Source organism: Typopeltis vanoorti, chromosome 4 (assembly GCF_054136105.1).
Source record: "Typopeltis vanoorti isolate ZY-2024b chromosome 4, IOZ_Tvanoo_1.0, whole genome shotgun sequence".
In the NCBI taxonomy this organism is placed as follows: domain Eukaryota; kingdom Metazoa; phylum Arthropoda; class Arachnida; order Uropygi; family Thelyphonidae; genus Typopeltis; species Typopeltis vanoorti.
Genome location: NC_143552.1, coordinates 32,536,385 through 32,548,929, shown reverse-complemented (window position 1 = coordinate 32,548,929; position 12,545 = coordinate 32,536,385). Strand labels below are relative to the sequence as shown.

Here is a 12,545-nt window from a genome sequence, read left to right as displayed (position 1 = left end):
GTTACCATATTTACTCAAATGTAACTCTCACTTTTTTTCCCAAAATTGAAGTTAAAAAATCATGGTGCGAGATATATGTGGGGATTTTCAGAAATTAAAGTTTTCAGGAAAAAACTGAAAATGGATATGATTTACCAAGAATCTCGTACTAGCTGTTGCTACTTCCGACCTTGAGAGCAGTTTCCTTGTGTGCATCATCAAAGTCATCTATCCAAATTACCCCATCTTCTCTCTCATTCAGGGCAATCTAATGAAAAAACTGAATAACTAATGAGGAGTGAAAGCAGAGCATGAAACAGACAGCAATGGTAGGCTGGTATGGATAGAGTTGCTATGAAGATGCTCATTTGATTGGTGTGGTATTAACAAAAGATCATGCAACTCAACAACAAAGGCAAACAACAATTGTTCAGTTGAAATGCTGATTCTCTTCAATTGAATTCCAAAACATCTGAAACTACCTTAACAACATTCACTATATATTTCTTAGTTTTCACACGTTCACATCAAGGTGGCGTTTCTCCTGTTTATCGTTCTGATGGGACTTCTCATTATCATTTGTGAACCGCTTCCACATCACACAGGCAGGCTCAACTGACACAATGTTTCAACCATTCAGTTGAATTTTATTGCTGCTTCTGTGTCGGGCTGGCAGGCAGAGACAAAGTTCAAATAAAATTCGAGTAGAATTTTATTTGAAGTTAGTCTCTGGGATCTGTCTTAATGACATCAAAAATTTAAAATGCAATCGAACAAACGCTTAGTGTATTTTTCGGCGTATTAGGGAGGAAAAAAATTTTTTTTTAGATCTGCTTCCTGATTCTGCCAAGTTCTTATCATTTTCTCAGTTTGGGGGGGGGGGGGGGGGAAATGCCTCTCTACAGCCCTGTTTCCATGTTCTTTAGCATATGCAATCACACGTAGCTTGTATGCAATATTGTAGCAATGCCGACATTTCTCAGCCATAATTTGCCAAGAAATTTAGAGAAAATTTAACGGCAGAAATTTATCACCGTTCACAACAACAGCGACAACAATTGGAAAGTTTAAACGAACAGGAACACAGCTGTGATTGTCGATGACAGCGCATGCGCATCCACTGAACTCTTGTAACTGGAATACTCTCATGCACTGCAAGGAAGCAAGAAAGAAATTATTATTATTATTATATTACGTGACGCTTCCAGGGAGTCCAAAGACTATCGAGGGAGGGCATCTAATCTACAAGTTTCCATCTCCACCACTCCATCAACCCCAACTATCTTCATATCTACATCAACATCATCTACCACCAACCATCACCACCACTAGTGTTTTCGCAGACAATCTCAAACATCCATGCCCACAGTGGGATTCGAACCTGCAGCCTTTTGGCTGTAGAGCGGATATGCTACCCACTTGACCAACCAGGCCAATAGAGAAAATTTCCAGAAATGAAAGTAATAAAAAAGTGAGTATCAGCGTATAAGATGCACCCTGTTTTTCAGACCTATTTTCAAAGAAAAAAAAAGTGCGTCTTATATGCCGGCAAATACGGTATTTCATGTAATTGAAAATTTGGACAGTAGTTTTTAGTTAGATACTGTATTTGTCAGTACAACATATGGTTTTTCTCAAGTCTATAGAGCATAGTTTCTGTAGGAGGGGATAGGGTATTCATTAGTTAGTGCTGCTTTTATCCCATTTGTCTCTAATTGCACTACCTGTTGAGAAACATATTACACAGACTACAAATGTGTCTGTACCTTATTCAGTGATACAATAGAATTACTAGTTTTTCTTGCTTTCTGCAGTATAGTGGCTGTTGGGGAGGGCATGTTGTTTATTGCAGTGAGCAAGTTACTATTGCCCCAACGTGAATGTATTTAATTTTTTTTTCATGTGCGAGGTATATGCAAAACTTTTTAATTTCTTTTTTTTCTAAAGTAAAATCAGGGAGTGCAAGGGTGAATTCGAGTAAATACGGTATACAGAATTTCAGTAGATGCAATTTTTCATTTTATGGAATGTGGGGAAAGGACAAGAGGGCATCCATGGAAGTTGAGAGTGAATGCTGTCAAGAAAGGGGGGTTAGGGCTAGATTTTCTCTTATAGAGTAGTGCATGATTGGAATGGACTGCCTTTGGGTGTTGTGTGTGCAAGTAACATGAATGAATTCAAGAACAGGTATGACAGCTGGTGTGAATAGTATAGTCTCCCTCAAAGAGTTCCTAACTCCCTGACTCTCTTAATAATAATAATAATTATTATTATTATTATTATGTGACACCAGGGAGTCCAAAGACTCATCGAGGGAGGGCACTACTCTAAAACTCTGTCTCCACCACTCAGTCCACTAGTTATAACAAATCTCAACTACACCACCATCACTAGCATTTACACAGACAATCACAAACATCCATGCCCAATGCGGGATTCGAAACTGCAGCCGTTTGGTTGGAGAGCGAATACGCTAACCACTCAGCCAACCAGGCATGCTAATTATCCACAATCTTGATTCCATATTCACTCAAGTGCAGGCTATCTCTCTTATAGATGTCTTTTCTATCATCAAACTCACTCCACAACTCCAAAAGCACCACACACACTCACTCACTCTTCTTCCTCACATCCTGCACAAAATAATCATTTGCTATCATAGTCCTCCTCCTCCTTAACTCTACTATTGTATCTCATTAATTAACTAATAATATTTACTTTCCTGGAAGTGAATTACTATTAATTTTTCTTCTAGTAATCCTTTCATACCTTCTCTCATACTATATTTATCACTACTTAAATCTTTTGTGCCAATAAGCACAACCATTCCTTTTAGTTTTTATTTGTTTCTCCATTCCATTTGTCCTGATGCTCCCAGGAAGTTCAAAGCAGTATATTATTTAATTTTTTACCATATTACTTCTTTTTACTTATATTCTAATTGACTCATTATTATAATAAATTTAGTTTAATCCTTTATCCAAGTGTGAGCAAACAAAGTTTGCACCTGAAAGTATCTTCAGGACTGGGGTAAGGTGGTACAACACCAGGCAACTCTTTGCAAAGGTGGAACAAGCTAACATCACTCCTATCTCAGCATCTCCCATAATGCAAAACACATCTCCTTGCAGATATGTCTAATGTTATGCATTAAGGGAAGGGCCACTACCCAGACTACTGTTTGACCTTTATTGAGGTCTCTTCAGTGGGAGCCAGGCCCAAGTGGAGATACCAGGTAGAAGCATTCAGGTCATCTCTACCTATAGGAGTTACCAAATGGTGTGCCACCCTTTTTTAATAAATTACTTTTGATTTAGAGAAAGATGTTGAAAGTTTATTTTTCACTTGGTTAGAGTATAATAAATCTAGTTTAATCCTTTATCCAAGTGTGAGCAAACAAAGTTTGTGCCTGAAAGTATCTTCAGGACTGGGGTAAGGTGGTACAACACCAGGGCACTCCTTGCAAAGGTGGAGCAAGCTACCAACACTCCTATCTCAGTATCTCCCATAATGCAAAACACATCTCCTTGCGGATATGTCTAATGTTATGCATTAAGGGAAGGGCCACAACCCAGACTAGTTTCGACCTTTATTGAGGTCTTCAGTGGGAGGGTGGCACACCATTTGGCAACTCCTATAGCTAGAGATGACCTGCTAATGCTTCTGCCTGGTATCTCTACTTGGGCCTGGCTCCCACTGAAGAGACCTCAATAGACCTCAATAAAGGTCGAAACTAGTCTGGGTAGTGGCCCTTCCCTTAATGCATAACATTAGACATATCTGCAAGGAGATGTGTTTTGCATTATGGGAGATACTGAGATAGGAGTGTTGGTAGCTTGCTCCACCTTTGCAAGGAGTGCCCTGGTGTTGTACCACCTTACCCCAGTCCTGAAGATACTTTCAGGCGCAAACTTTGTTTGCTCACACTTGGATAAAGGATTAAACTAAATTTATTATACTCTAACCAAGTGAAAAATAAACTTTCAACATCTGATTCATTATTATTCACTGATAACTTGCCAACTCCCGTGCTTTCCTACCTCTTTTTGTGGTCTCCTTATGTTTCTTATTCTGAGTTTTTGAAAGTATTTCTTTACTTTCTCTAACTTGTTGAATATCTTAAAACCAGTAAAACTATATTCATATACTAGAAAATCCACTAACTAATCTAAGAAAACACTCTGGTTATTATTTTTTTTTTTTTTTTAGATTTACTATCTCACAGCAGCTTCAAATAACAAGACCACTCTCAAATTATCCTCAAACTAGATATAATTGTAGAATTAAAAATAAGATGGTTAAAACAGAGATTAAGACCCCCAATGTAAGGAAAAACTGTTCACATCCACTGTTAGGTAAATGTCCAGATGAGTTAGAAATCCAAGTTAGAAATTTGAAAAATGTTGGTCCCTTTTATAATGAGAGTACTACACAGATAAACCACACAAATTTTGGTAGTTCTGCAAACATTTTTAATTGCTCAGGTACTTCTTGGAATACACAAAAATGAGAGGAGTGACTTAGCTTTTATGATCACCTGCATCAGATTACAGGCCAGTTTATCACCCCTTGATCCTTCACTTTACCCAAACACTGCCACGATTGTAAAATCAGTTAAAAACTGTCAGAAATGTGCAAAACATATTGTTATCTTTGTCCTCTTAAACAGTATTGATATTGTGGAGGAATAAAAAAGTTTATATATATATCAGTATACTGAAAAACAACATAACCAAATTAAACAAAATGTAAAAGTATGAGCTTACTAATGTCAATGAAGCATTTTTTCAATGGCACGCTACACAAAGGAAGTGCTGGATTCTCAATATATATCCAATCTTCAAGGCTCAAGCAGAAAAAAATTAAGATCCAAAGATGTTGTGTGTAAAACAGTTGGCTGGATTGATTTAAAAAACAATATAACATTGATTTTTAAAAAGAATAATGAACTGGAATGTGGCAGGATGAAGACATTGAATGTATTTCAGGAGACAATACATAACTTTTTTATAAAATTCTGCATTCACCGTTCTCCCCTCTGGTTCAAAATCTTTGTACTGGAGGGGAGGTAGAGTAAAAAAGAAATTTTCTTTGGTATGGGAGATGTCTCACCAACCCTTTCAGAATTCTGCCACCTCGTTGTGGGATTGTAGGCAAAACACCAGTTCTCATCTCCATTATTCACAGAAACTGCTTTAATAATGTTCTGACAAGATGTGACACAATCTTTTCTTTGATCAGCTGTTTATACATGTGGGACAAAATGTGTACACAACTTCCTCTTCCCCAAATCTTCACTCAGAATGAAAAGAATGATGCTCTTATGGATGTTTGAAGCCTCCACTATCATCCTTGATGCAATATGATTTGACAGTTCTTCACTAGCTCAGCAACAGCAACAATGTTTTCCCGAGTTTGAGTCGATGTGGGACAGCCACTTCTCGTCATCTTCTACTGACTCCCCCTCCGTCACAAAATTACAACTACCACTTTGAATATGTTAGATCGGTTTAGAGCCTAATTTCCATATGCCTTTTGTACCATTTCTACACACACTTTAAAACAAAATTTAATTGCAACTCTCCTTTCATTTTCATATCCATGACATACAAAGAAAAAGCACTTTGAGATTTATTCACATAAACCTCACTCTCCATGGTTTAGTGCATTTGCTGATAGATCACTCCAGTGCTGTATGTACATCAAATCAAGTCCTAAGATCACACTGTCTATGGTTTCTGAGATAAGTATTTTGAATGCTGAAGTTCCAAGTTTTAGGTGATTAAATAATAGGGAAATTATGATCATGCTGTATAAATAATAATTGTAATTTAAAACATTTAAATGTAATTAAAAAAAATGTCTTTACAGAACTAGGACTTTATGAAGAGGGTATGACGTATGAACAAAAGCGAGAACTGTTGGTAAGATATTCAAGAAATTTTTCAGAACGTAGTTATTAACAGAAACTGCTTTAATAAATCAGTTTGTATAGTTACTCTTTTAATTTTTTTAAATGAAAAAAAAATTAGTTTAAATGAAAATAGTTTAGCGAACCTAAAAACAAACTAAAATAGTTAAATTGCAAAATTGTATGTGCACCTCCATGGAGTTCGAAGACTCATCGTGAGACCTAAACTATCCACACAATCTATCATACCTCTCCTTGAACCCATTAACAGCCAAAGCACTCACGATTGACTATGGCAACCCATTCCACTCATAACTCTCCAAGCAAAAATCTAGTCCTCACACACACCTACTAACCACATCTTTATTTGACTTCCAGAGATGACCCTTTGTTCTGGCCACTCTAGCCAAGTGCTGAAGCATTTCCCCTGCATCAGTCCTATAAAATCCTTTAAGCAGCTTATGTGTTTCTATCATATCCCTCCTTTTTCTCCTGTCAACCAACTTCTGCAATTCACACGCCCTCAATCTGTTCTCATAGGAAAAATTATACAGACCACTCACTATCTTGGTTGCTCACCTCTGAATCTTCTCCACTGCTTCCTCATCCCCAAGAAACCCAGGAGACCAGACCTAAGCACAGTAATGTAGATGTGGATGTAAAGGCCTCATAAAGAGGAATAACAACTTCCTTATCTCTACTTATTAACGTGTTCTTCAATAGCCTCAAAACTTTGGAGATGTTTTGAACTTCTCTAAAGAACAGTACTTGAACAAAGCCGCTGATGATCACAATGAACATCTCGATGAGTCATCAAGATAGATCGTCAGATATGATCAATCGATATGAAAGACACCAAGGGTGGATAAATGCAAAAGTCATATTTCCTATATATAATTAGTGAAAAAGTGTATCACCTTATTATTAAAATACCCTGATTCAGAGAAAATTGGAGGAAGTTTATTTGATAGGTTATAAATTAAACTAATCTTGACAAGAAATTATATTCCTGTTTAATCCTTTATTCAAATATAAACAAACAAAGTTTGCATATGAAGTATCTTCACGATTGTGTACTTGTATACAGAAACTGATTACTTCTCATCAATTTGCCTTGGTTTCTAATGCAAGTGTGAAAGGATGTGTGCTTTGCACTGGGGGATATACTAAGGCAATTGATGTGAAGTTATACAAATAGCCTAGTTTGTTTGCTTACACTTGGTTAGAGGATTAAACAGGAATAAGATTTCTTGGTAAGTTTAATTTAATGTATTAGAGATGCATTCCTGAAATGAAAACATCTGGTTTCAGTGTTATTTGACATGGAAAAGCTTATAACAGAGCTTAGAGATGTAGATTATAGAAGTCTTTTATCATTCCATTTCTCAGGGAGCATCTTCCTGTTCTTATTAAAAACTTTGTTTTTATTTTAAGAATGCATCTCTCATATATTAAATTAAACTTATTAAACTTATTAAGAAATTATATTCAAGTCTTAGTGGGAAGCACATTTATCTCACCCATATCACCAAGAAGCAGGTGAGGTGATTTCCTTGGCTCTTTGGCAGCTTGCATTGATGGTGAAGAGTATCGTGCCTTAAGCATGATACTCTTCACCATCAATGTAAGCTCAGTCACTGCACAACTTCTTAGCACTGCCAACTAAGAGAAAAGTGCAAAAGAGCATTGAATAACCATTGTACTCTATCCCCTACAGAATGGGTTGCTGATTGATGTTCCTTGCCTTGCTTCCATTGTGCACTAGTTCTGCCAAAGCTTGATTATTAATCCAAAATCTATAGGTTTGCAAGGGAAAGTACTCTGTGATGGTTGGATCTTTTCTGTCATCAGTGTGAATAGCTACTGTTTGATTTTACACTGCACCAGTGGTGGCTGGTAAGAATTTGTAGTGGTGGGGCTGCAATGCTACCAACCCAAACTGCACGTAAATCACGCATTACCCCACTGCATTATCCCCACTAGGTTTTGTTTTGGTGCGGTCTGCATTGAATGCTGCTCCAGCATTGGGTATATTAGCCAGTACTGATACTAGCCCTATCCCTCACAGCACATTGACTATTGCAAAATACAACAATTGCTACAAAATGAATTATATAAAATACTGTCAAGCAGTACTGTATTACAAACAAGAAAATAATGGTGTTTAGATAAATATATAAAAATTTAAGAACAGCAATAATAAAACAGGAACTTTCATTTTATGCTAGAGGGCTGCAGCGCCCTTATGGACGAGCCGCCACTGCACTTCACCAATTCAAAGTCTGCGCTGAAGTGAATGAGACTACTGTTGCTTCAATGGAAACAGTTGTCTCTTAACTATGTCTAGAATGAAGTCTCTTCCTAAACATCCTGCGCAGACTAGTTATTATTTTTTTTCCTACATTGGGAAGTTCAACACTTCATACACATTAGACTGCCATTTGGTATGTGTGTGTGAAAGATATTATGCATGCTATTGGTATGAATATTGACAATATTATCTGCATTAAACATATTATTCTTCCATGGCAGGTTTGCACTCCATTATGCACGCTCTTGCTGCTATTTAAGAAAGTCTCGTACTCTATCACTAGTTCCTATATCTGTTTAATGCACACAGAAAAGAGCACTCTGGTTTCTTATTTATCTGTTCCAGTTCTTTGAGATCTGAGATCTTTGTTGGCTGTGCTGCTGTTTTTCATGACCATGTTGTATCCAGTCAGATTCCACTTGAATGCAGTACTTTATATAATGCCCAGCTGCATGTCATTTAGACTGTGCTTATAAACATAAAACTGCTAATAAAAATTTGAGTTATACAGACTTGTTGAATTCTTTACTGGCTCTCCTTTGTCATATGCAATCCACATCCAGTGCTTTATAATGTTCTACAATTATTGTATAAAATGAAGACCCTTAATTTTTATTAGCAGTTTTATGTGTATAAGCACATAAAACTTCTAATAAACTTTGACTAATAAACTGCTAAAAAAAGTTTTCTTTTACATGACATGTTATTTACTTGCTTAGCTGTTTATTTTTTATTACCTTGTGTCTTGCTGTAACGAGATGGATGGTTGGTATTTATCCATCTCAGGAGCTGGCTCCCACTGAAGTGACCTCAATAAAGGTCGAAAACAGTCTGGGTAGTGGTCCTTCCCTTAATGCATAGCATCATACATGTCCGCAAGGAGATATGCTTTGCATTATGGGAGATACTAAGGCAAGTGATCAGAGCTTATTCCACCTTTACCATGAGTCGTGTCAGACCTGAAAATACTTCAAGCGCAAATTTAGTTTACTTGCTTGTTTGCTTACTTGGGAAAATAGGATTGAAACAAAGTTTATAAAATTTTTTGGTATCTTTAACGTATAGTATACCCAAGGTTAAAAAAACTTTCTACACAAGCTAACCAATTAGCCTACCATTCTTCTGCTTTTCTATAGTCACATAAGAGCATAAGTAGCTGGTCAACATTCATGTGCAGTTCAGCTCCAAACATACTGAAGCATCTTCCTTTCTTCCATCCACCATAACACAGCAGGCGAAGGCTGTGTTTTGTAACAGCTTTTCCCCATACTGTCTTTTCCCAATGAATACAATCCCAGCTTTTAATGAAATGTTTCAGTAGATCCCTTCTTTCTGCTTACCCACGTGGCACTGTTGTGCTAAGTTTTGTGACTTCTTATGTGGGATTAATAAAAATTAGAAAATAAAAACCACTATTGCCTTTTCAGAGCACAGTAACAAGTGTTGCTGTGCCCTGTTGGAACAGTGATACTTTTAGATCAGACAAAGGCTGTAGTGTTGATGAACACTACAGAGTAGAGTACAATTAAAACTTTGTGTTTTTCCTTGAGATGGATCAGCTTATGCTGTGATCATTAAAGATCCAATAAAAAGTCATTTAAATAAACTAAAGTTATAACAAGTTTTTCAATGAAGTGCCTGTGATGTGTGTCTGCTGTTATATATTCAACAAAAAAAAAATTTTCCTTTGTACTAATTAGTGGATTGCATTGGTTCTCTCAGTTTAAGATTTTACATAGAATCACAAAATTTCAGGTGTGCTGTTTTTCTTATAAAATTGCATCAATTTTAAAGTATAATATTACACTTGAAATAACTTTTTCTAATTATATTTAGGACTGATACACATGTAATATCATCTTGTGTGTACACACACAGACTGATGATTGCATTGCAACAGCCAAAATGCTATCATCTTCTTTTGTATTCATATGCACAATTTGATTTCAGAACACGATTGTCTGTATTTTGGTGGCGTGACATATATAATAAGTTTCATTTTTAAATTTTCATGCTTATAGTTTGTGATCAGCACCTTAGTATTTTCTCCTTAGCTTGTACTTGCAGCATCACGAGAAACTGCTAAACAAGAAGAGACCTTGAGAAAACAGGCAATAGAATGGGAAGAAAAGGTATTCTGTGATAATAATGGAACAAATAGTAATTATGGCAAAGCCAAACTGAAAGTTGAAGCTACATCTGAGTTCATTAAATCCTCATTGTCAACTATACATGCTGATGAAAAAATATCAAGTACAAATCCTGTCCCTAAAGAGAGCGATACTGCATTCAGAATTGTAAGTAAATCAAGTAATTTTTATATTAACACAAAAATGCAAAGTTTTTGTATATTTATTAAAATGCTATGTTTGTTGTATATGGTTTCATATTGAGAGATGTTGCTGAGAAAAGAATGTGAAAGTGCATACTATGTTGTAATTTTATGTGATTTTTATCCTTTTCATAATGGCTGGGAATTTTTCTTGTATGCATAGAAAATAGCAATAGCACATAAAAAGGGCTCAGTGCCTGAGAGTGTGGTGTCTGCAAGGAGTTTGAATGTGTTTAAGACCCGGTATGATGAGATGTGTGTGAGATAAAAGGACCTCCTAGATGAGTCTTTGACTCCATGAGGTCTTGTTTAATAATAATAATAATAATAACACAGTCACAAAGCAAGTACTCATACTCATACTGAATGAACTGGTTAGTGATTTGTCAGTCAATAGAACATCAAGTCCTACATCATCTCTTCTCAGCAAAGTCACTCCATGTGCATTCATCAATGAGTATTAGGTGACAACTTATCTTTTCCTGCATTTTGAGATTGGTTATTGCGGCCAGCTAGCCTATTATGACTGTAGTAACAGCTATTTTCCTCCATTAATCAGGTATGCAAAGTGATCACAGGAGATGGTAGGGTTTTTTTTTTATTTATATATATATGTATATCTGATCCACACACAAAAGGCCACAAGACATATAGCACATTAGTGCCATGTGTTGGCAAGGGAAAGAAGAAATCTGCTCACATTTTGTTTGAACAGCTGAAGGTTGTATTATTTCTGGGGAAGACTGTTCCAAAGAACAGAAGTAGATGGAATGAAAGAGGAGGCAGTGAATTTAGTTTGGTGAGTTTCAAGATGAAAAGGATGTTGCTTAGCAGTGATTCTTGTTCTGATAATTTTGGAGCAAAGGGGAGGAATGAAGTGGGATGTGGCCAATTTAGCAGAGAGCTGTCCATGAAAGTATCCATCGAAGAGGCACAAGGTAGAAACTGAATGTCTGTGAGAGAGGAATCATTAATTAGCCAGATTGCCCTCTTTTGGATAGAATTCAGCAATCTTGAGAGGATTTTGGTGCACCATCCCAAATATGGGAGCGATATTTGATGGTTGGGAAGATTTGGGATTTGTATAGAGTTAGCAGGGGTGAAGTAGTTTGTGTGTGAAAAAGTACACTAAGTTTTTTGTTGGCTGCAGAAGCTATAATGTAAATGTTTTTGTGCAAGGAAAAGTTGTATGTGTAGGTCAGTCCAAGAAGGGAAATCTGATTGTGTTTAGATATCTGGGTATTACTGAAAGTAAGGGGAAGGGATGTGAGAGATCAGACAGGAACTGAATTTTGGTGACATTAAAGTCCAAGGTTGTCCTTATCCCATTGGGATATAGCTAGGATGCCATAGTTCAGGCCACTGGTCATGGTCTTGTGGATTCTAATACTTGAAAACTACAAGGTTTGTCAAATTTTGAGAGCAGGTCATTTATATACAAGAGGAACAGAGAATGGTGGAAGAATGGAACCCTGGAATACTCCTGCATTGGTGGGGAAATCTGAGGAGAGGAAACTGTCCCCCACAACATGCAGTGAGTGACCAGTGAGAAAGTTGGCAATCCAGTTGGAGTGTAGAATGCAGGCCATAGGTTGGCAGTTTGCCAAGTAGAACCCTCTGCCAAACCCAGTCAAATGTCTTTGAAATGTTGAATGAAACCACATGAGTTTCCCCAAATTTTTCCATGGCTTGAGTCCAGATGTGGGTGGTGAAAGTAAGAAGCTCAGCTGTAGATCATGAATGGTGGAATCTGTACTGCTGGTCGCTGATTAGTTGGCAGGTCTGTAGGTGGTTCAACAGTTGTTTATTGGATGGTAGCTTGTTGGTTGACTTTTATCACTTTTCTTTGGAACGGGCTGGATGTGGGCCATGTTGTAGGATAGATGCCAGTCGAATAGGACAGATTGAAGAAGCGATACAGGATAGGTGTTAGTTCTGGGGCGCAATTTTTAACACAGTGGGGGGAGATATTATCAGATACCTTGTTTGTGTTCAGTATATTAAGGATTCTT

General features: G+C 36.9%; 1 protein-coding gene across 4 annotated transcripts in view; it reads left to right on the top strand.

The window, feature by feature from the left end:
• Nucleotides 1–12,545, top strand: part of LOC150107208 (uncharacterized) — a 351,505-nt gene that overhangs the window by 119,988 nt on the left and 218,972 nt on the right. For all 4 annotated transcript variants that reach the window (XM_090391063.1, XM_090391065.1, XM_090391062.1 and 1 more), the window contains 2 exons: nucleotides 5,851–5,903; nucleotides 10,256–10,498. In XM_090391063.1, coding sequence (XP_090247189.1) covers nucleotides 5,851–5,903; nucleotides 10,256–10,498 — 296 coding nt within the window. The remainder of the gene's footprint in view (nucleotides 1–5,850; nucleotides 5,904–10,255; nucleotides 10,499–12,545) is intronic.